This window comes from Leuciscus leuciscus, assembly GCF_965113295.1.
Source record: "Leuciscus leuciscus genome assembly, chromosome: 2".
Taxonomy (NCBI): Eukaryota; Metazoa; Chordata; class Actinopteri; order Cypriniformes; family Leuciscidae; genus Leuciscus; species Leuciscus leuciscus.
Genome location: NC_138726.1, coordinates 45,796,080 through 45,821,769, shown reverse-complemented (window position 1 = coordinate 45,821,769; position 25,690 = coordinate 45,796,080). Strand labels below are relative to the sequence as shown.

Genomic DNA, 25,690 nt, shown 5'->3' with positions numbered 1-25,690 from the left:
TGATTGGCCATTGTGTTCAAGAAATCAACAGATATGTTTGTGATTGGCTACATTGCTCAACGCTGGAAAACATGTTGTAAAGAGAAACCTTTGAGACTCTCAAGAGCGGAAACACCAAAATCTGTTTCACCAATATTCTATTATTATGGAGAAAACTGATCCTAGACCAGCAGTTATAGGCAGCTCTTCCCTCTGAAAGCAATCCGAAGCAGAAGCAGTCAGTGGTTTGAGTGAGAAAATTCCATGCTAGTCTCAGCCTTATACACGCCCCTGTTGCTGTTAACTGGCCTTTGGTTTGTTCACTGGTATCTTTTGTTGGCCTCAAAACAAAACAATCAAAATAGAGGAAATGAATTTTCTATGAAAACTGTAGTTCATAGAGCTTATAGGTCTTTAAAATGAAAGCAGAAGAGGTCTCTTTGGGAATCAATACTGTTCCCAAAACTGTTGATCACTGCCGTTGAGCAATGCCTTCTCCTTTTCAGAGCTGACTTGGCACAAAGGAGGACTCAAGTGCAGTGAAAATCCTGTCCCCTGCACAGTCATGGCCTCGAAGTTTAATCCAAATGTCCTTTATGTCGGGGAGCCCCGGGAGTCCCTGACCTCTCCGGACCCTCAAGCCGAGGCCGGTGACGAATCATCGGACAGTGACGGGGAGCCGGAGGAGACCTCGCACAAACTCATCCGAAAAGTGTCCACGTCTGGTCAGATTAGAGCCAAGGTAGGATTTAGGGATATGAGAGAAAAAAAGATAACCACCCAAATCTTTTTTTTATTGTTTTATTTTAAGTAGAGAAGATTTTCTGTGAGAAAAGTTGCTGAAGTCACACTTGGACACCCCAAAAGATGAAGGGCTCAATACCAATGTGCACACACACACACACACACACACGCACACACATTGTATGGTTGTAGCTGGAGTGCATATTGATCCAGGGGACAGTCGCTGATGGCTCAGAATCAGTCAATACTTGGCATGCTATGATGACTAGTACAGTGTATGTACAATATCAATGTCAGCTTGGACTAATGTTTATTCCTGAAACGGCAAAAGGATATGAGACAGTCATTAGCAAGCTTATTGTGTTACACATGACAGAAACTAGTCTACAAAGTGGATGCACATGTTCTTTATTAATCAAAAGCTCAAATGCTGTTGATTAATTGAGTTCATTTTAAAATGGCATCTTCCTTGCAGAATGATTTTGACAGTTTGGTGTAGAGGCTACTCTGACCCTTACACCCTCACACATCCTTGTTTATTGTGTCAGCTTTGTGTTGCGTTGTGAAAAGATGAGGACAGAAGAATTGTTAGAATTGTTGAGCAGACAGTGTAAAATGTGTCCTAAATATATATAAACTTAATGTTGACGACAGACCCTGCAGGCAGAAAGTGTATCAGTATTTACTGTCTCACCTGTGCTTCCCACCCCCAACAATTCAGTATTCATGTGTCAGGTGACCTTTCTCCTTTGACCATGAGAGTCTGGTGTCATTGAAACAGAACAATGTAATGTTATAGATTGCTCTTTCGCCCACTGTTGAGCTTATAACTTAGTAACCAGGCCCATTGAACCCTTTTTCTTTTCTTTTTGTTTACATTTAAGACTCTGTATTGCTACTCGCAGGGTTCAAAGGTTTATTGCAGTGTCACCATAACAAATCATATCAGCGTTAAGCTTCCTTTTAAACAGATCTCAGATCAGGCCTTTATCTGTGTGCTTGAGTGCGTCACCTTCCATTCCTTTCTGTTAAATAGCTGAAAACTGACCTCAGATCAGTTTAACCTTTCTGATCTGCTTAGAGTAAGCAGATCTCAAATAAGCAATGGCTTTTTGTACGTGAACATTTCGATCATAGCTGTGATAAGATGAACCTGATCCCAGATCAGCTCATGTCAGTCATGTTTATCTTGACTGTGCGGTTGATGAAATTAGCAGAATATTAGTCAGTATCAGCAAGCCAAAGAAGCTCAACTAATTGAATCAGGCAATTACACAGATGCCAATTAAGTTAACGTTTTCATTCTGGAAAAAAATGTCTAACGCTTCTCTAATACTTTATGTAGAAATTATTTGATAATTCTGTTCTTACAACCTGTAAATTGTTGGGGTCATTAAGATTTATATTCTCACCAAAGACTGCATTTATTTGATAAAAAATAGTAAAAACAGTAATATTGTGAAATACTATCACAATTTATAACTGTTTTCTATTTTAATGTGTTTTGAAATATAATTTATTCCTGTGATGGCAAAGCTGAACTTTCAGCATCATTACTCCAGTCTTCAGTGTCACATGATCCTTCAGAAATCATTCTAATATGCTGATTTGGTGCTCAAGAAACATTTCTTATTATTATCAATGTTGTGCTGCTTATAATATTTTTGTGGAAACCATGATCTTTTTTTAGGTTTCTTTGAAGAATAGAAAGCTCATAAGAACAGCATTTATTTGAAATAAATTGTTTTTGTAACAATGTGAAATCCTTCACTGTCACTTTTGATCAATTTAATGCATCCTTGCTGATTAAAGGTATACATTTCTTTTTAAAAGATTTTTTACGGAAAACGTTTGAATGGAATTTTACTTAATGCTTGATAGTTTCACAAATATCTCAGTTTATCTGATTTAAATTTCAGACAAAATGTCCCTTGGGAGACATCTATGAAAATGTTTTTGAAAATAAATTTTTTTCACATACACATTCACTTTGACAGGAAATAAGGGTGTGCTTAGCACTCGCCTTACTACTTGAGATAAAGAGCTTTAGATATATTTGGCTGACAGCTGCTGTTTCATTTTTTTTTATTTTTTTTTTCATTATCTGGACCTGAGTATTTGTATGCAGCATGTACTGTAGGCCTGGTTTCACACTTCACAGACAGGGCTTAGATTAAGCCAGGATTAGGCCCAAGTTCAATTAGGACATTTAAGGAGCTTTTATAATAGTGTCTTAGAAAAACATTACTGGTGTGCATTTTGAGACAAAACAATGGCAGTGACATATTTTAAGACGTGTCAGTGCAAGGGCAGGTAATGATCTAATTTACTGAATCATTCTATATCACAAGCCATTGGTCGATTCCGATGTTCGGCCCAGATTATCTGGTAATGTGAGACGTTCTCAGATCAAATCTTAAACCTCCCGATAAGCTCGCGGACACATCGGGGCCACCTCGACCATATCAAACATGTTTGATATTTAGGATTTTAAATTGGGATGATTATGACTACATCAGTACTTCCACAATAGCTAATGAGAGAGACAAGTCAACAAGGAGACAGAAGTGACAGAACTTTTGAAATGGCAATGGAGATGGAGGGACAGCTGGTCGAATATGACTGCCTTTAAAGGGATGGTTCGGAGTAAAATCAACCTAGGGCGCTTTGCCTCGAGGACATGGTGCAAAGGACTCTAGGTTGATTTTACTCCGAACCATCCCTTTAATGTCTCCTCATATAATATCTACAGCAAGTTGACGCAACAATTTCCATTTTGTTTACATCCGCTTCCCCGGTAAGATCATGTGATGTGCTAAATCTGGCATGATAATCTTAGTCTAGCTTCAAATCTTGTAGCTTGTACAGGTTTGAGATTTGAAAGAAGAAAATCTGTGAAGATTCTCCTTATGTCTGTGATGCAAGCAGATTTCGCAGTCGGTTAAGATTTATAAACTCCTGTAGTCTGAGCCCGAGTTTAGGGGCACGTTTACCTTCAGTAGATTATGCCACAGAAGTTATTGCTTCCTGTGATGCGCTCATTGTGACAGCCCTATTTAAAAAAAACAGTGTGTACTCACACCCAGAGGTTGCGTAAAGCCAGCCAATCAGACCGGAAATGACCATTTCAATCAATACTTGCTATTTTTGTGTGCAATATGCATCAGACAGTCAATGAATGCTGATGGTTTGTTGGAGGGTCATCAGACAATGAGATGCTAATGACAGGCTAATACTAATGCAGAATTAGAAATTGAGTACAGTGATGAAACAATGATGAAAATGAATGGTCTGTTTGTGTGTGTGCTTAGATTGGTGTCATGAAACACTGAATGCTTCTTCCAATGCTCATTAGTGATTTCCCCTTCATTAGCATACTTGTTAAACCCTGCTAAGTGGGACATGTCATTTCAGCCTGACTGAGTTCATTTATTACCTGTTGTTGGCTTGCACACACTGACATTTAAATGTGTAGAATCGAAGTTAACAACGTGTTGTAGGCTACATTTTGTAGATATCTTAGACAGTTACCCCATTTTAGCATTTTGATTATCTCCTTCAAATAGAGAAGTGAGAAGTGATTTAAATGTATTGGATATAACAAAATAAAAATTGTGTTTTAAGTTACTACTGTACATTTGACACCCTGAATGTTAAAAATGGGTCTAGGCTTAAATTAATACTTTTATTCGGCAAGGACATTACATTTATGAAAAGTGACCGTAAAATTGACAGTATTTTACATTACAATTTATATGTTCGTGAAAAAAAAATATTCTGTTGCAAATAAATGATGTTCTTTTGATGAACTTTCTGTTCATCAAAGAATGCTAAATATAATGTATCAGTTTCCACCAAAATTAAGCAGCACAACTGTTTTCAAGATTGAAAACAATAAGAAATATTTATTGTGCACCAAATCAGCATATTAGTATGATTTCTGAAGGATCGTGTGACACGGAAGACTGGAGTAAAGGTGCGTTGTTCACGTAAATTCAGCTTTGCCATCACAGGAATAAAACACACTTTAGAATATTAAAGTAGAAAATTAAAAATTATATTAAAATAGAAATCAGTTATTTTAAATTGTAATAATATCTCACAATATTACTGCTTTTACTGTATTTGTGATCAAATAAATGCAGCCTTGATGACTTCATTCAAAAACATTAAAAACATTTTTTAAACTTTTTGAAATGGTGTTTGATATTCCATTGGCTTAATTTTTTTTTTTTTTAAGTTATATAATTATTACAGATAAACTCAAATCGTAATCCTAGAAAGGTCAAGCTGAACACATTTCATTTCAGATATGGTGCACAGTATGCTGCACACTACATTCATTACAAAAAAGTAGGTAATATGCCATTCCAAACATGCCCTGTGTGTTCATATGACATATGAATTATGATTATGGTAGGAGATGAGAAATAAGTGTGTGCAGGGCTTAACAAACAATGTTTTGCAAATCCTGCTCATTTGTGCTGATGTAAATCTTTTGCCACATTACATTACTAGCCTGAGTGACATTGATGATGATTTGGCAGTTAAAACTTGTAATCCTTGAACTGTGGTGTGAAGAGTGAAAAAACCAGAGACAAATTGAGATGTTGAAGAAAGAGTTTAAGTGTTTGTGAATTAGGAAAAAGAAGAGAGTAACAGTGATGTGTGTTTATCCTGTAACAGGTTTCCTCTGAGGGTCTCATTTATCAGTGCACAATGTCAATACTCTTTCTGTGTTAGATGGCCCTATTCTATTTCTTCCTCTCCAAGGGGTAAAGAATTACATAAGACTCTGTCTCTCTCGCCCTCTCTCTCTGCCCTTTTTGTTAGTGCCCTCATTAATTTTGTGTGCAGAAACTGGAGGCAGGCAAGGAGGAAAAGAATGTGTGTTGTTGTGTTTTGTGTGTGTTAGCTGGGAGACACATTCAGTCCATTTGCTGAGAAACAGAATGACACAAGACAAATTCAGAAAGGGCAGAATTCCCTGACAACTAATTAGCCCTGTCTCCTCAAGGTAGTGGACCAAACGAGGATGTGACCCCACCAGACCGGTGTCCAGCTATTTCGTTTTTTTCTTAAGAAAGAGGTCTTATACAAAAGCAGCACTTTATATTAACAGTTTGAAAAGCTGTAATTGTGAGAGAAATAGTCTCTTAAGGAGGAGCAGGAGATTTAGGGTGAGTAGCAACGTGACTAAATGATGTAGCAAAATTTTGTCAAAGACCAAACAAAGCATTTTGAGAAAAAACAACCTTCTAGTAAGAAAAAAAAAAAAAAAAAATAGAAATCATGGTTAAGGGTAGAAAAAGAGAAGTGAAGACGAGTTACACTGTGGGTGTGACACTGCGGGGTAAATATATCTTTTTCCTTTTCTTTTTTCGGTTAAAGTTGTTTATGGTGATGCTATTATTTGCCATTGGAACCAACATTGTTAAATCAAAATGTAACACAAAATGTGTTTTATTTATTTATTTTTCATTTAATCTGTATGTCTTCTTTCTTCAAAGGTGCATTTTACAGTTTTATTGGGTATTTAATTGTTCATGCTCATTTCTAATGCGTTGCCGAATGCTCACTTAAAAGTTCATTTTTAAAATAACACCATTAAATGCAAAAACTTTAAGATCTCAAAATGAAATGCTATAGGTTATTACACAATTTCACTTGTAGCATTTGAAAATACTGATTTTAATGTGAAGTGTTTTATGTTTAATTTAATAGTACAGACTTTTAATATCAGTGAATTCCTTGTCACAAGAAGGCACATCACCACTGTGTCACAGCTTCTACTGTATTTCAGTCTGTTCTTACTGTTTATAGTTGGTTTGCATTTAGGAACTTCTTCCAAGAAGACTGTAGCAATATGTGAAAATTTGCCTAGGTGTCTTGAGAAGCCTATAAATTCAGACCATGTGGATGATGAGAACTCTGTGATTGTTTCATGTGCTCCTGGGTGTTTTTGTTTGAACAGTCATGTAGTAGATGATACTGAAGACCAACAGTATTCAGTTGGAGGAGGAGGTCAAGGATCATGTTGAGTGTGTAAAACCCCTGTAGAATTAGTTGAGGATATGCGTAGTCTCATATGTCTAAGAATGACTGTGTTTTTCCCTTTGCTGCATTTCCCCGAAGTTGACCGTATGTGTGTTATCTGAGAGTACCTCACTGTGAGTTTAACCCTGAGTCTCAAACCACCACTAACGGCTCTTTAATGGTTTGGGTAACCTAAAAAAGGGATTTTATAGTTCATTTTGAGGATTCAAGACCTGTGCTTTACTGTAGCAATTGCATTTATTTTCTGGTATCACCTGCTAAACTATGTCAAATATGTCCTAGACTGAAAGAGCTGTAACTGAATTCCGCTGAACTTAATTTTTTTGTATAAAAAAACGATCTAGACGTCTTTACTCCACTTATCTTGTCTAAACTGGCATTTTAGCTTTAGGATATATAGACAGGATGTCATAATCACATTAGACCTAAAACAGAACCTTTATTGATAATTGTCTAAGTAAAAAGTAATTAGAAACAAAGACAGACTGAATATCTGTCTCTAATCACTTTCACCAGGAGACTTTAAACCCCTTTTGTATTGATGTTCTGTCCTAGTGGATTTTATGGGTCCATGTTGAGGAAGACAGCCTTAAATACATCATTACAAAGGACAAAGAGAGAGAATAGGATAACTAGTAAAAGAAGACACAAGGGAGACGTTGATGCATATTTTTTCGTGAACTTGTAATTACATCTCCCCAAAAAATCTATTATTTAGTGTTGTTGAAAACTGTATGCTGTTATTTGGTCTGTTCCTCAAATCAAACTGTCTGAAGATTCAGAAGAGATGGAGTAGTGCAAGTCATATAGACTACTTTTAGGGTGTATTTTTAGGGCACTACGAACTACGAACTGGCAAGCTGTGTAACAATTCTTTTAAAATGTGTTCAGAAGAAATAATAATAGCATATGGATTTGTAATGACATGAGTAAATAATTAACTGATCGAACAAATTAAAATTTTTAGATGAACTGAACCATAACTCTAAGTCCTTCGATTATTTTCTCCTGAGGATTTATCATTTGTTTCCCTTGTCTCAATGTACCTGTCTCATTTATCTTTCTTTTTTTATCTCCATTTTCTGTCTTTCTTCCTCTCATCACCCCTCTCTTTCTCTCTCCCTCTCTTTCTTTCTGGGTTAAACTTGAAAACCTAATTAGAAAAGCACCGTCCATCATTGCCTTGACAGTCCATTAAGGCAATGGAGCGAAGAAATTAAGAAGATAGGAGAAAGAGAGAGAGAGAGAGTTAGGGAGACAGTGTAAGAGAGAGAAAGAAAGGGTCTGACAGAGGCCTGAAGGATCTCTGGTTTGTCCAAAAGGTGCCGAAGCGACAGAAAGATTGCAGAGCATTTAAATAACAGGAATAGCTGTCAGATCGTGTCTGTCTGTGTGTGTGTGTGTGTGTGTGTGTGTGTGTGTGTGTGTGAGAGAGAGAGAGAGAGAGAGAGAGAGAGAGAGAGAGAGAGAGAGAGAGAGGATGAGATGGAGCGTTTTTTGTTTATGTGTGTTTGGAAATTTTTTTAGATAAAATAATTGAATAGCACTAGGAATAAGGAATCACAAGAATTTCAATAATTTAGGTTGTAATGATTAATCTTAATGATTTAATGATTTTGGTTCCTTAACAGTTCCATTAAAGATTTTTTACTTTTCAAGAAAAAAAAAATTGAATAACAAATGCAATTTCATTAACATAATTTTTACAAAATGTTTACACAGACTTTTTAATGACTTTTTCATGTCTAAAAATGCCTTTCTAAAAGCAAAGTTCTGTCCCATAGTTGGCCACACACCTATATATATATATATATATTAAAAAGCCGTGTGTAACAGACCAAAATGTAATTAGTTTTATTCTTTCACATTGGTCATGCTGAATGTCTCAGTAAAAAGAACCGGCTCATATGAATCATGAATCATACGTGATTTGTGGATCGTGAGACTGATCTTTCTTTCTTTCTTTCTTTCTCTCTTATGGTAAGTGCATGTAACAGGGCACACATGTTCAACATGCTTTATTTCCTACCATTTCTTTTTTTTTCATCTTCCATTCATGTTGTTTTCGTTCTGCTGGGCCCATAAGTGATCTACACACACGCTAGCAATCCTTTATCCTCTGAAGAAAAGCCTGCTATAATGAGCTCTCTCTTTCTCACATTGTGAGGGCATTTGTATGAGAGAGACGGGTGGCAGAGAGAGCAGAGGACAAGTGAACGAGAGGCACAGAGGTTCACAGATGCAGCAGGTAGCTTTTAGTTTCAGTCATCACAGCCACCCAGGGGAACCTGGCACATGCTTCTACTGTGCATCTATTTTTCACCCTAACTAGGTGCGATAAAGTGACAATTGGTTAATCAAATCTCTCCAATCTGCCTGTTTGTGTTTTGTCAGTTGTTTGCTTTCTATTTCTGTCGTGTCATTCTGGATAATCTCACCCAGAGTGAAATCTCATTGGCTGAAACACATAGCTGTATATAAGCATCAAGTACGTTTTGATTGGCTGTCATTTTGTTGCGTCATACAGCCTTTATTTTTTGCGTAAAAATTAAATGCTGTAAACTTTGTGGGTTTAAGACACAAGTCTCCATCGTATGAGTGAAATTAATTACCCCAGTCATAATGTTTAATGTGTGTCAGTGAAAAAGAGGAAGAATGAGCTACTGGGTTGTTAGTATGATTGATAATATAGTGTGTATGTCAGTTTCCATCTCTTTTCTTTGCTAATGAAGACCAATAGCACATCATAACATAGCATCAGTCATGACGAACACACTTAGCAGCAGCAGCAGCTTCTCCAGTCAGGACAAAATGGAAGCCATCAGGCCATGTTGACACCCACTCAGTATCTCTCATCTATTTTTTTTCGTTGTTTAAATGAAGAAAACTGAAGCAGGAAGGAAGTCTACTTCTGTGTTTCCTCTTTTGACACTCTCTGCTTTTCAGAGCATGTTTTGTGCCACTAAAAATAGCAACGGAGGGTTTTGATTCACACTACACACTCCACATAACAGGAAGCGTCCAGGGGTTTAATTCAGTCAGGACAGAGAGGCACAACTTTAGTGTAGACAGAGTTTAATCTGATGTCATTGTTGTTGTTGTTGTTGTTTTTGTTTTGTTTGTTTTTTAATCCTTTTTAGCAAAATTGGATGTCTTTCTTTTTTTCTATCTTTCGTTCTTTCTTTCTTTCTTTCTTTCTTTCTTTCTTTCTTTCTTTCTTTCTTTCTTTCTTTCTTTCTTTCTTTCTCTTTCTTACTATCTTTCTTCAGATCAATTGATGATCACAGATGGGTTCGCCAGTATGAGCAATGCACTTGCAAAGAGTCTGATCAAGGTCAGATATGACTGTAGTCCAATCAACACTTCTCAGATGTTATTAGTACGTGTATAGCACTGGTTCCATACAGCATTAATTAGGGTTGCATCGTTTACCCCCCTACTGAATCCCTGAGCCTCAAAATACCAGCAGTGCCACAGTATATTTCAAATGGTATTACATGATTTATGGTGGTATTTTGTGTGCAACAGAATGAAACACAATGCAGGAATTCAAAGATGAACTCCTTTTAAATGTATCAGCATCTTATAAAGCAAAAATTCAGCCTAACAATTCAAAATAGTGCATGTGGAATACAACAAAATGGCAGTGAACCACATAAGCACCTCCTGTGATGCGTTTGATGGACTTTAGAGAGGTTTCGGATTGTTAGTCTTGCTCACGTTCATTATTGCAGACATAACTTTATAGTTAACTTCAATAAAAGTTGCGAGTTTTTGAAGTCTCCCTTCAATTTTCAGTAAAAGCTGCATTGCAACGCTGTGTGAAACTGAAGACATTAAGTCATGTTCAGAACTATTATTTTTTCTGTATAATAATATTCACTGTAGTAGTAGTAGTAGTAATTAATTGGAAAAAAAAATAGTAAACTCATGATACTTCTTGTATTGTGATACTTTAGCTGGTACAGTATAATACAACCCTAGTATGGATTAACTGTTTCAAATGTATTATGTCCTGTTTATGAAAAAAGTAATTTGGCCTTTCATCTGCACTGTCATTTAGAAGAATAGTCACAGAGCATCTGAAATGGTCTGAAGAGTCAGAACTGGTGGTTTTGTGGGCATGAGCAGTGTCAGAGTGATATGGTGACAATCTACACATTCATGCAGGCCAGAAGCTGAGAGAAAGAGAGAGAGGAAGCAACAGGGAGGAATGAGTCATTCATCGCTCTGGTCCACTCGAGGAGTTTTAGAGGAGAGAGAGGCACAGACCTCTTCTCTAATCAAAGGCCATTGTTCTGTGCCCGGCTCTTGTCAAATCTGGAGCGGTCCAGTATAAAAGCTCTCAGAGGCAATCATATGCATCAGCACTGCACCAAACAACACCGCAGTGTAAACAGAGGGCACACACATACACAAGCCACTGTGAAAGCTTCAATGTACATGAATGCACACATTTAAGGACAGATGCATGCAAACTGAATGCGTGATGCAGATGATCTGGATTCCAAAAGAAGCTCTCCAGTTTCTTGATTGATGTTTAGATTAGTCTGATTTGAACACAGCAGGAATGCCAGCTGGTTTAGCAATGTTAGGTCAACTACTACTACAGAAGTGACATGTTGTGAAGACTGAGCTGTTTGGGGTGTGAGGTGGAAGGATCAGCATTTCTATATCTGGGCCATTGTCATCAGTACATGAAGGAAGTGGTTTTTGGTTTCATTTGTAAAGTTTCATATTGTTCTTCTTTCTCTCTTACTCTCTCTCTCTCGTTCTCTTGTTTTTTTCTCTTCCAGTAAGCATTGCTAGCAGGTCAGTCATTTTTAGGCTAGTGCAGGTCTATTTGTGGCTGTGGTCAGGTCTGCAGGAAGATGGTTTTAGTGTGCTTGTTATTTCCTGTGACGTTCATCCGAATCGAGTCCAAAAATGATCATACTGAGAAACACACAAAGATATGAGAAGATTTGGCTAGATGAGTGAAACAGACTGAAAGCAAGCAGGGTGCCGTGACACGTGACATGGCGGTCAGATTTCCCAGAAAGCCACTCATGAGAGGTGTGATTTAGCAGAGGGTTTGCTCATCGTGTCTAATGCATAGAGGGGATATTTCAAACTTAGTGCACAATAGATTAAACTCAAGTGCCTTATTTTAGAAGTTGTCCTACTTTACCTGTATTCACCTTGTAGGTGAACCTGACACTCTCTTCCAGGTCATGGTTACTGCATGAGCTAGAAAGAAAGATGGAAAGGGGAAGCTGAGGGAGAGATGAGAAGGAGAGAATGACTAGATTTATTATCATGTTCTGCATTATCATTGTAGGACAGCAGTGGAGTTAAATACCAGTGCCAAACCAACATCCTCGAACAGCATGGCAATTTGCAGCTGGGGAGAGAAAGAGGAAATTGGGAGATGTTGCAAGCCTGGGTCAAATCTGTTTCATCTGCATGAGAAATTCTACCCAGAAGAATTTAAATCCGTCTTAACTGTTTTATCACGCAGAAACACATTATTTGAATTATTAAAGAATTATTTCAGTTTTTCTGATGTTAGATGCTCATCTGTGAGGTTAAGCTCTGTTCGTGATCATTAGTTTAAATATTGACAGTGGAGCTGAAGATGCTCTTGTTTTTAAGACAGCCTGGAATGGGAATGTCGCCAAGATGAAACTAATCCCATCTCAACGTCTAATCTTATTAGAACAGGATACACATACTCACTCTCTCCCTCTGTGGTACCTGCTGTCAGGTTTGATGCCAGAGAGGAGGAGGAGTCTAGAATGATGTCTCATATTTCACTTTAAATCACAGAGACGTTTTCTACAAGTCCCTTCATCTTGTTAATTTCACAACACTAGCAGTGTTACTCCACATGAAGCACTTGAGAGTGTGTATCTCATCCATATTTCATTCTATTCAGGCTGTGTTTCTTGTCTGTAACTGTAGATGGTCTGTTGTGACAGCGATCAGTTCCTTGAGGTTTCTCCGTTGTGAATGGAGCAACATCTCATTGTTCAGAGGGCTCAATTGTAGCCGAACAAAGTAGGACGGTGCAGTTTTCAGTTCTCAGGGTCGAATTTGTGTGCAAACGGTATTATTTAGAAGAGTTTAGGTTTTTATTGGTTAGACTGAGTTTTATCCAGAACTGTTCTAAAATATAGTGAAAGAAGCATTTTGCTGAATGATGTTATGATTATAGCTCCAGGACAGAGGACATGTTTAGTTGCTGCATCTCTCATACACATACCATTTGCCCACACCCACACACATACACACCTACATAGACTGTACGAAGGTATCTTAAAGGTTGACTTTTCTCTCTTTCTCTTTGAAAATCGAAATTGACTTTTACCTGAACCTTTTCTCTGAACTTTTTCTAATGTCCCAGTCAACATTACATTCACAATGGTGTTTTAGGAAGCCAAACAATTAGAATATAATAATAATAAAAATAGTATTAATAATTTTAAGGTTATTATTCAGTAATAATTTTTTTTATTATATTTGTATTTATTATTATGACAGTAACAGCTGTAATGTAATAATGTAATGTAAAACGGAAAATACATATTTCATAAGTATATTATTTTACTTTACGCTACAGTATGGAAATTACAATACTTTTGTCCTGATTTCTACACTTGCGAGAGATAAACCCTCAGGTTTTATTTTGACGGAAACTGCAATTGAGCTTTTATTTTGACGGAAAACTACATTTTCTGTGAAAACAGGTTTACAAACTCATTACAAATCTAGTGAAATGCTGTAATCATCTTCACACAAAAATGTTGGAAATTATGCAAATGTGAAAATAACACGTAACTGGTGGCCGCTACATTCCCAAATGCACGCTAATCTCGCAGTACATGCAGAGATGGAGTTCACTGTACGTGAGCTGAGCCGTACTGAGACGTGGAAAACACCGGATCACGAGCTGATCGTGTTAGCAAAGTGCATACTTCGATTTGAAACATGCATCGCAAACAGATATACTTATTTGTATACTGATGTGTATGTGTGTGTTTTCTTTTGGTGTAATGCTGTATACTGAATACCGATGACTTTTTAGAGCTGAGAAGGAGGGACTGTGAAACAAAAGAGGTTTCAGGTAACGAAAACAAAAAAGGAGAGGTTTTAGAGAGAGAATGAAGTACTGTAAGTAGAAAGAAACTCAGAGAGAAGGAAAACACAGGGTTAGGGTTTGGTCTATCAAGGTGTAAGGCTATACGCTTATGGTTGTGCATGTGTGAGTGTGTGTATTATTTATTCTGAAAAAAGCCTGCAACTCTGAGGTCTATACTTAATGTTAGAGCGCATCCTGTCTGTGAACCCTTGAGCAGCATGTATCATTTACACCACATACTATAACACCTTTTCAGCAGAGTCAGGACTATATCAAATCTTAGTGCTTCAATTACACCCATCAGAAAACGAGTTCTTCTATTCAAAATCTCTGGCAAGACGTGAGCACTCATCATTCCTCCTGTGTTTCATCATAAAAGTCCTTTTCAGAATAATTGATAGTCACAGCTCTAGAGTAGACATGTTCAACTTATGTCCAGTTTAATTTTATAGTACTTTTCAAATAAATATTGTTTCAAAGCAGCTTTACAGATAATTGTCCCGTAATTATCCCTCATTCATTAATTCATTCGTTCATTGTTGTTTTGGACCCCGTTGACTTTCATTGAATGGACAAAAAATATTATTTTGTGTTTGGCAGAATAAAGTCATGAATAATGGCAGAATTAAATTCTTTGGGTGACCTATCCCTTTAATTGAATTGCTTAATTTGTAAATATTTTAAATAAATACACCCTTCAGTAAAGAGTAGTGACAGATAATTTCTTCCATATTCCAGATCTGCTGCAAATCTGCAGTTTCACCAGAAGATCGAGTTATGACACTTTGATTTAAAATTATGTGGTCAAGGTGCATTTTTCATTTCATGCTCCCACTCTTAGCTGGTTTTAGCCTAAAAATCTCTTCTCCTGGTTTCCAACTGGCATCTTTGATGAATCAAGCTTAAACATCAGATACTAAACATGGTAAAAACATTTATTTGGATTGATGGGAAAGGGAAATAACAAAGGAATTAATTACGAAGGAAACTGCAATGCCTTATAGGTCCCTAAGAAGATAAAAGGAACTGGAAGAGGATCTTATTATCATATAGCCATTGAATCAGGAAAGGCACAAAAAATCCTGAAAACCAGAGGAGAAATTAATAGAATGGGCCGTTGTGACGCTCAAAACTGAAGCACACTTTAATCTGAATTGTAAAAAATATGAATGTTTCATAATGTATGTCAAAGGGGATGACTGATTAGTGGATAGTTCACACAAAAAAGAAAAATCTGTCAAAACTTGTAAGACTTTCTTTTGCGCATCACCAATGAATTACTTTCTTCTGTAGAAAAATAACAGTTTAAAGGATATTTCAGTCAGAAAGAAAGTCATACAGGCAGAGGTGGAAGTAACGAATTACAACTACTCACGTTACTGTAATTAAGTCGTTTTTTTGGGTACTTGTACTTTTTTGAGTATATTTTTTAATCTGTAATTTTACTTGTACTCAAGTACATATTAAGCTAAGTAATCTACTTCGCTACTTGTAAAATCACATTTCGTTACTGAGTACAATTTGAATTGATATTCAAATCTTTGAAATGCATTTCGGTAGCCAATAAAAATATTCGATCGTAAACGGACCAATAAAACCCCTGATATTTGGACTGAATGAAAGCCACCGCAGTCGCAGCAGGTTTTGAAGAGCTGATCATGAAGGAGGCGAGGAGCTCAGAGTGATTAATGGCTGGACTGAAAGTTTGGAACAACAAACTACATAGTAGTACTGTCAAAATATCTATATTTTGATACATATCAATACTGAAATATCTGTCAATACTCATTTTGGCCTATACACCAATACGATACCAGCTGCGTGTTCTCATTCTCTTATCTCAACGACAGCGAGTTTGACACACCCGCCTCCCCTCAGCGCGGGATTGCAGGTAGGCCTATTACGCATAATTGTATTAATACCTGCAAGTTTCTATGGCATATTTTAATGGCAAATGTCACGAACAATATTATAACGCGAGGGCACATTCATGTAATCGCAGAAAACTGGACGCGAGCTCTCAAATGTAGGCTACGAATGAACTGGACTCGGATATTGAGTGTGCGCTCTCGGACTGTGTGTCATATCATGTGTAATCGCGAATCTCTCCAAGTGGTTCTCACTGCAGACTCAAATGACGTCCAGCTCCAATCTCTCCATGCTCTTGAATTAAACGCTGTCAAAAGTTATGAAAAATCTAGTCTTTTTGCAAATTAAATTCAGTTTGAATTGAAATCAAGCTTCCTCGTGCTGTGTGTGAGCTATTGCAACAGTTCACGTTACCCTATTGTAAAGACAAATACACTGAGTAAATATTAGATTATTGTAATGGTTATTGATCAATGTTTAAATATGTAAACAAAAGCCTGAATTAAAATCTCTCCTTATAAAGTGGACGTGTCTCTTCAGAAGACTTGAATTAAACTTTTCCATTCAAATAGATTACTGTTACAATGAGTGTTGTGCTTTTCAATGCTTGAAAATAATGATTGCCTTGACAAAATGGATGGACAAAAATGTAGATATTAAAATATTTAGTATGTAGTAGTTTTCCCGATGGTATTAAAAATTATAGGCTAGGCCTACTGAATATTGACATATTTCAAGGTGTCATATTGAAGTTAGAAATTCCAGTATCCACTAATTAATGTCCTTCGACAATAAGGTAAAAATGTGTTAAAAGTAGCTATTTTCTACATAAATCTATGATTTGGTTGTATATTTTTATTGGTAATGCATTAACTATCGCCAGCTAAAAAGTAATTAGTAACTAGTACTCCGAGTAGTTTTTGAGAAGAGTAATTTGTACTTTTACTTAATTACTTTTTTGACACCAGTACTTTTACTTGTAATTGAGTATTATTTCAGCAATGTAACGGTACTTGTACTTGAGTACAAATTTTCAGTACTCTTTCCACCTCTGCATACAGGTTTGAAGCAACATAAGGGTGAGTAAATGATAACATATGTGTTGTTTTGAGTGAACAATCCATTGAAGTATTCTTAAGCACAATCTACAAAAGTACAATATACTGTATTTTTAGCTATACTGTTACCCTTTACTGTTGTTCCAATAAAGCTTTGTTGAATCATACTCTGAGGAGAGTAAGGAGGGCTTCCTCGTGTTTTGCCGTCTTAAGATAGTGTCACCATCAAGAGGGTACACACACAAACACACACTGAGTGCAGGTGCAGATGATATAATACTGGGGAGGGATTCTGTGTCACCCTGAGATGAAAGCACTGAAGCACCCTCTCCACACACCCACACACACACACCTCCTCAATCAAGTGTGTTTGAGGGTTTGGGAAGGAAGAAGCATGCCTGAGTACAAAAACAGAGACAAAAAAAGATGAAGGAAAAGAAGACACCGCTGCATCTGTATGTGCATGTGTAAGAGAAAACACAAGCACCATATATGTTTTTTTTTGTTTTGTTTTTTTGTCCTGCACTGCAAACCACATCCGTGCTTCCTCTGCTCAAAAACGTCACAAACGTTTACGTTTGTATGTACCATCAAGGCTTTATGGCTTTACCTTTATGGCTTACTTTCTTCTGAAGAACGCTAACAGAGATATTTTGAAGAATGTTTCAGTCAAAAGAATTTACTCCATGAGGAGGAGTAAATCATGACAGAATTTTAATTTCTGTGTGAAGTATGTCATCTACCTTTTCTGTAAGAACCACTATATTTCCTCCCTCTAAACACAACTTTTAATCATTAAACAAAAACTACTTCTCATCTCCGCTAATGGAAATATGGAAGCCTGTTTCCACCTCAGTGTAAAAAATTTATAAAAAGACAATTGTGACTAAACATTGCAGCTGCACATTTATTTTCCTAATTGTGGCTTTACTGTACATTTGTGACTATTTTCACTTAATTGTGACTTATATTCGACAATTGCAAATTTGTCATATTTTCATAATTACCATTGTATGTCTTATAATATGACTTATGTTTCTTGCAGTTGTGACTTTGTGTCTCATAATTGCGAAATATATATATACAGTATATCTAAATTTGATCACAATTGCCTCTTTTTTTACTCAAAGAAAACAGGCTTCCTTAAAGTAAAGTCTTGTTACACGCACATTTTGCAATAGCTGAAACCCCGTTGCCCACTGGAATGACCCAGCACGGTTATGTTTTGACCTCTACTCTACTATCTACTTACAGTATTTTGTAACTGTCAGAAACTTGCCTAAGAGTGCAATGTAAGTGCTGGGTATTGCAGTGAGCACACCAGAGACCAGTTGCAACGAACAGATTTCACCACAGCATTCTGCTGGGTGGAGCAGGGGTTATTGGGAGTTGTCTTTGGTGCTCTCCTCTCACCCTGATGCTAATCAGTGCTTGCTATAATTTTTCATGAGTTTAGTAGATTAAATTTAGTCCAGCTATATTTATTCTCAGTTTGGTCCCTGTCTGTGGCCTCTGACTGACTGTCTCAGAAGCCACATTGTGACACAGAGGGTTGAAATTCTGTGTGTGTGTGTGTGTGTGTGTGTGTGTGTGTGTGTGTGTGTGTGTGTGTGTGTGTGTGTGTGTGTGTGTGTGTGTGTGTGTGTGTGTGTGTGTGTGTGTGTGTGTGTGTGTGTGTGTGTGTGTGTGTGTGTGTGTGTGTGTGTGTGTGTGTGTGTGTGTGTGTGTGTGTGTGTGTGTGTGTGTGTGTGTGTGTGTGTGTGTGTGAGTGTGAGAGAGAGAGAGAGACTGGTGAAGAAATAATATTGAGAAATGACTGCGTGTGGCAGAGAAAGTGTGGTTTCCTCTTATATGTACTCTAACATAGTTTAGCATCCTCTCTCTATGGCTAACTCTCCATCATTCGCTCTTTCTTGTTCTCTCCTCACATTGTTTATCACCTGCTGCTGGATATTGGAAAGATGTCACTGGTAAATAGACAGAGTGCCATTTATCCAGCCCCTTTCCACTTTCTCTTTCTGTACTGTTTTAACTTGTCTCCCACTGCGTTTCTAATCGTGTCAAGCTGTGTGTTGCACAGTGCCCCAGGGACCAGAGTGTGTGTTCCCGTGGTTAGATTATGTTCTCCTCTCAATCTTTACCACTTGTCCATGATTGCTTGATGAAACAAGGAACAATGATAAATGTTCTCCTAACATGAGACTGTTGGAGCTTTAGCAGAAGATTAAGGCAATGCTCCAAACACCTGCTGGGAGCATAACCACTGCTCTTACAATCTATATTTTCTATATTTATCTTCATATCTATCTCTGGTGTTCCCTCTCTGGGATGAATTTAGCATTGTAGTTTTTAGCGTACACTCTTAAAGTGTAACTTCAAAGATTTTCAACCCGCTTTCTATTGTTACAATGTTGGTAGTATATGTAAATAAGCTATGTTTACCAATTCTCCATGTTCCCTGGATCAAGAAATTCACACTTATTTGTCAGCAAAAGTCTGCCGGGTGATGTAAAAAGCATCATACTTTAGACAGCTCCAGGGCTTTCATGAAAACTATAGATTATACTTCTGCATTTTTGTTCCCCCACCCACACAGTCAGATTGGCAGAGGGTTATTACCAGAACAGTAATTGTAAAGGTATTGTATTCTCACTGAAAATGTATCGTAATTTTAAACAGCATTATGGTAAAAATGGAACACTATGGCAACAGCTTTCTTACCGGTACGTGACGGCGTTTTACTTCTGGAAGTTGGGTGGAACTGACAGTCACAGAACGGCAGCTTCTTTCAGTTTTTCCCTTCCATTTGGCCTTAAACACAGTATGCGTTGTCATCCAATTTGAAATGGAGACTACACACACAGAGGCTTTTCAGATTTTCCGTCACAATGCTATCTCCAAATTTGTATGATTCTTTGCAGCCTTTAGCCACTGCCTACAACTCTCTGGATCCTTCACTGGAAACCAAAAGTAACTCACTAAATGTTTACTCTTTACTTCTTGCGACCGGGAACAATACAAGTGACTAAAAGTTTGCCAGAGAGTATTTCCTACTAGAGCAAGCTGGTATTTGACTAGCAGACTGGTGGGAGTGGCCTTGGACAGCAACATGCATTATGGGTGTTGAGGTTTTCCTAAGACAACAGCCTTTTTTCTCTGTTTTCTCTAGTCAGGTAGTATCGATTAAAAAAAATTGTTTAACCTATCTACTGCATAGGCAGCCAAGTTTTATTGAAAGCCAATTTTGCCAGCATTGAAGTACCCCTTTAAAAATAAGAACCTCTAAAGAACCTTTTTCCACTTCATGTGCAGTGGATACGTATATGCCATGGTTGTTAAAGGTTCTTCATGGAACATTAACGCAAATAAAGAACCTCCAAACACCAAAACACACATTTGTTTTTCATTGACTTCTATTATTATATATAGAGAGCTAATGATATTTTCCATCCCATATCCTTTACTATGGCTCAAGATGTTTGACTAGTTAACTAATCATCCATCAACAAACTAGCTTCTTAGTATAATATTCTTTTTTGTTCTTTGCTTTAGCTTTTAGACAGTTAATGCACCATAAAACCCTCTCTGAAAAATGTACAGTTGTTCCCTTTTTTGAAACCCTTCATCTACAGCCATGTGCATTCAGATGGACAATTTGCCTGATGCATCACGTCTTGCGCACCACGAGCATCATGTCTTTAAATGTCCTTTCAAGTAAAAATAATGTCTCGAGATCCCACAATGGCTCGGCTGCTAACCCCAAACATAACTGTCATAGAAACCATTTTGCATTTTTATTAAGACATTATTTATATGTTTATTAAGCCGTTTGCCATCTGGAAGCTATAGGCTGGTCCCCACATTGTGATTTCAGGTTTTACTATCACTGTAAGGATATTTGGTCTCCACAATGTAGGCAAAACTTGACCCACACACATAGTTACGCTTAAAGACACTTGTGTTATCCCACAAATACAGTATACCACTTCAGTCATTATGTGTTTGTGTGTGCGACTGCAATGCGGTGGTTACACAACAGCAGGGCCTGAGGGGGCGGCCAGAGAGAGCACACTACACACCAGTGCTCTTCACACTGACCCTAACAAACTGCGGAGGAGAATACACACACACACACATGGTTATGCTTCCTCTCACTCACTATAGCTCCAAGCAGTGTCTATTTTTATTCACTTTCTAGAAATGTGCTCACATTGAGCAATGCCCTCTCTTAGAAAATCAGCATCATGTAGAATTCTCCTTCGAATATTTGAACCATCAGTGACTTTGTTTTCACCAACTAGTTTATAATAATTTTGTTTAGTTTATCTTTGTCAAACAAGAGTGATGAACTAAACTTACATTTTCTGAAGAAAATGTGAGTGGTGTTTGCAAATGCAGAGGACGCCTCCACAATGCTAGGGAATTGTGGGTGGTTGCCGGGGCCTTGCCGTGTGGTTGCTGAGGTGTTCTGTGTGGTTTTTAGTGCATTGATATGTGGTCGATAAGGTGTATTTAATATTTGATTTAGTTTTATTGTATACCAGGAACAGATCTTAAGTCTGATTGTTTAGAGGCACCTCTTTTCCACACAATTTGAAGTATCATTCATGTCTGCACAATACAAAGACACTAGGCTACAAAGACACACAAAGGCTAATATTTACAATCATGCATGCAGTAAATAAATGGAAAAAAGTACTTAGTAATTTAAAAAGTTTACGACTAAGGGTTAGGTATTTGAACAGATCCCTAAATATACACCACCATTCATTAGTTTGAGGTCGGTAAGATTTTGTTTTTGAAATGTCTCTTATGCTCTCCAAGGCTGCATTTATTTGATCAAAAATAAAACAGTAGTCTTGTGAAATATTATTACAGTTTAAAATAACTGTTTCTATTTTAATGTGAAAATGTCATTTATTCTTATGACAAAACAGAATTTTCATCAGGCATTCCTCAAGTCTTCCATGTCACAGTATCCTTCAGAAATCATTATATTATGCTGATTTGCTGCTCAAGAAATGTTTCTTCTTATTATTAATGTTGAAAACAGTAGCGTTGCCTAATATTTTTATGGAGACCGTGTTTTCATTTAACATGTTATTGAAACATGTTTTCATTAATGAATCGAAAGTTCAAAAGAACAGCGTTTATTTGTTTTTGTTTTTTTTTACGTTGTAAAAGTTTTAACTGTCACATTTAGGCCTGGTTTCACAGACAAGGCTTAGATTAAGCCAGGATTAGGCATTAGTTCAATTAGGGCATTTAAGTAGCTTTTATAAACGTGCCGTTGAAAAACACATTACTGGTGTGCATCTTGAGACAAAACAATGTCACTGACATATTTTTAGATATGTCATTGCAACTTGTTTTCAGTTAAAACCGCTAAATAATGCATTTTAGTCTGGGACTAGGCTTAAGCCTAGTTTGTGAAACCGGGGGCTAATGTGTTAAATTGCTGGAACAAAGTATTCACTACTTTTTTTTTTTTTTTTATCTTCCCAACCCCAATCGTTTAAAAAGCAGTATAATGCAAGTATGAACAATAATTATAGTGATGCTTTAGCGAGCACCACTAATAATCAAATTATCCAAATATTGTTTATGGTAAAAAGACACAAATGAAGAGGTGTTCATATGTAGCTCTTGCCTCTTGTTAGACGTCATATGATCTAAATTTGACTTGTAAATCTGCCCATTTTGCATGTCAAGGTGAACGTGAACGTGTGGGCCTGAGAAACAATTCCGGCCTTGACACTTTTATATCGTGTTCTGATGTGGGCTATATTTAGATGGCTATTTTTGGTCATAAGCTGGATTTTTTTATTTTATGATTTGAATAGTGCCGTCATTTTCAGGGTGGTCCTTGTCCTTCGACTCTGGTCGATTATTTGAGAGATCGTGTGAAAACATCTCTGCCTGCAAAAACATTATCATATGCAAAGGAAGACACACACTGAGAGATAGTTGGCAGCAGTATTGTTTTCTTCTTCGATTCCCTATTTGGCTTGTGTTGAGCATTTGCGGGAGAGAGATGGTGAGAGAGGTGTGGATTCAGCCTTCAGAACCATCAAGAAGGCCAAAGGAATGTCCCTCTTTCTCTCTATCTCTCTCTTGCAGTGGCCATAGGCTATGTAAATTAGGGCCTTGCTCTGCTAAATAAAGAACACTCAAGAAAACAAGAAGGTATAAAATAGGACAAAGACATGAGAAGAGGGGGGTAAAGAAATGAAATGATTTGCACAGGCCTGAAATAGACAGAGAAGATGGCATGAAAGTAGAGAGGACAGGAGAATGGGAGGACGGTGAGTGTCGGGTTGTGTGTGAGTGTTATTGAGAGCTGTGTATAGGGCTCATTTGCATGGTGGATGGAGCAAGAGAAGGGGAGAGCCTTTTACGCCCCCACTGAAGGACTACCACACTGGACACACAAAAACAGACACAACACATGCACTCAATTGTACTGGCATGATGACAACTTCACTTCAGGACTGCCAAAGTGTTTTTAGCATATCTGCGTACACTGAGAAATGTGCAAATAAAGTAAATTAAGAAAAGTAAACAAGTAAAATGTACAGACTATCATTAATGCCAAATTAAATGAAAGCACTAATTCATAGACGTTCTCTTCTACACCCATGTAAACCCACACACACTTAGTCACAAACTCACACACACAGATGGAGTTCTTTCTACAAGAGCCTCTGAGTGCTCTCCAGCACATATGTACTGTAATCTGTACACAGACACACGCTCAGATTTGGCTCTGTCGAATCTCTTGTACTAACACAGTTTCTTATTAACATCTATTAGCAACCGTGTGACTATTTGACCCGAGACTATATGCAAATCGGAATACAAATTAGTTTTTTGAGTATGCAAAGTTTGGCACTTACAGTGTGCTGTCACAGGCTGTTTACCACGTAAAATACTGTCTCTGCATTCTCATTAAAGTGACAGAGGAACTCCCTACTGCAGATTTGCTTCTTTTTTTTCAGATCCAATTATCCTATCAGCACAACAATTTCAGTGAAAAGTTGAATTGAAAAATGGCATGAATTTCAGAATGTCTTTGTCCGCCTTTTGTTTGAATGACAGCAGCACTGCATGAGCTCCACACGTTTGGAAGCAAGAACATGATTAATGTCACAAATGTTCTTTTTAGATTTTTTTGATTAAATATTTCTTATTCATTGCTAGTTGCTAGTAGCTTTGCCATCACAGGAATAAATTATATTTTAAAATATATTTAAATAGAAAACAGTTACTTTAAATTGTAATAATATTGCAGAATATTACTGTTTTTAGTGTATTTTTTGATAAAATCAATTTAAACATGTAAATAAGCAAAGTTTTAGGATTTTGAAAGAAGAAAACAAAGAAACGTTATGACTCAATGAATAAGAAATATTTAAGATTCTGCACTATTTCTAGGTCACTAATCAAAAAAGTACATTTGTGACATTAATCATGTTCTTGCTTTCAAACTTGTGGAGCTCATACAGTGCTGCCATAAGGGAAAGAGTAAAAGTCCTTGCATACTGAGTCCGAAATTTTCATATGCGTTTTTCGTATTCGTCATTCGGTAGCTCTGAATTGTCAAAACGCTCTCAAAATGCTTGCTACTTATGTGAAAAAAACTAAGAAAATCGAATCCGATCCAATTTTTTTATAATGGACGAAAGTTTCGGAGGCAGTGTGTAATCGTGATTGACTATAGATGAGGTGGTATTTATTTTTTAACGAGAATTTCGGACTCAGTGTGCAAGGACCTTAAGAATAAGAATAAGGGAAAGAGTAAAGGAAGCCATAGTTGGAGAAACGAAAATGTGATAGAAATAGAGGAGGTGGTATAAGTAGGTAGTTGCAGTGCCCACACACACACATACTAACTGGACATCACTAGCTGTGTGTTATTGCTGGTATCTGCTGATTGGAGTGGTTTACTGTAATTGAACTGGAGCAGGTTATATGATCCTGTCTGATTATCTTGTGGAAGATGATATCGGCACACATCCTGCTTCAGAGACCAGAGAGATGGAAGATCCTCATTGACGTAAGGCTGGGTAAATAAGTAGTTTGTATGGCTACACACGTATTCGTCACACATCACAAAGCGGAGTATTGGCTGTCAAGAGAAAGAAAAGGACAGAGAGAATGAGTAGTCATAATTAGCTTTCTGATCAATGAAAGGCCTGATCCGTTAATGAGCTGCTGGGACTGTCTGTTGGTCACACTGGGCAGTATGGTTTCCTAGAGGAGAGGGAGAGATCACAGGGTGCTGTGGAATCTCACAGTCTGGGCACACACTATTTGAATATGTGTGTTATCGTTTCCATTGTCGTGATGTCGGTGGTGGTGCCAGTTCTCTGGGTTCGCTCTATACTTTTAAAAGTACACTGCCGTTCCAATGTTTGGTCCGTTTTTTTTTAAGAAAGTCACATTAAATTTATAATGTTATGAATGATTTCTATTTTAAATAAATGCTGTTCTTTCGAACTTGCGATTTATCAAAGAATCTTGAAAAAATGTATTATGGTTTTCACAAAAATTATATCACAATATTACTGTTTTTACTCTGTTTTTGATCAAAACCTTGATCAGCCTTGGTGAACATATTAAAAGAGAAAACATAAAAAAATCTGACCGACCCCAAACTTTTGGACAGTAGTGTAATGTTGGATTTGCTTTGAAATAAGAGTGATTAGGGGAAAGCATGCACAATAGAATGTTAGCATGTTAACAATAGCTATACAGTAGTTAACCTAGCTATGCCACATCAGTTGGTAGCAAAGACTCATCTTAAGTGTAGATGTTGTCTATACCAATCTCTGAGCTGTGTAAAGATGCTGAATTAAATTTG

At 37.2% G+C, this 25,690-nt stretch overlaps 1 protein-coding gene and 1 long non-coding RNA gene across 3 annotated transcripts in view; both read left to right on the top strand.

Annotated features, from left to right (window-relative positions):
- LOC309486803 (diacylglycerol kinase delta) overlaps positions 1-25,690 on the top strand; it is a 65,825-nt gene that overhangs the window by 1,928 nt on the left and 38,207 nt on the right. For both annotated transcript variants that reach the window (XM_082154262.1, XM_082154258.1), the window contains exon 2: positions 486-721. In XM_082154262.1, the coding sequence (XP_082010388.1) occupies positions 545-721 (177 nt within the window). In that variant the 5' untranslated portion in view covers positions 486-544. The remainder of the gene's footprint in view (positions 1-485; positions 722-25,690) is intronic.
- LOC309493184 lies at positions 15,101-18,630 on the top strand. The gene is made up of 2 exons (XR_014203826.1): positions 15,101-15,241; positions 16,831-18,630. It is a non-coding gene; the product is annotated as an uncharacterized lncRNA (long non-coding RNA).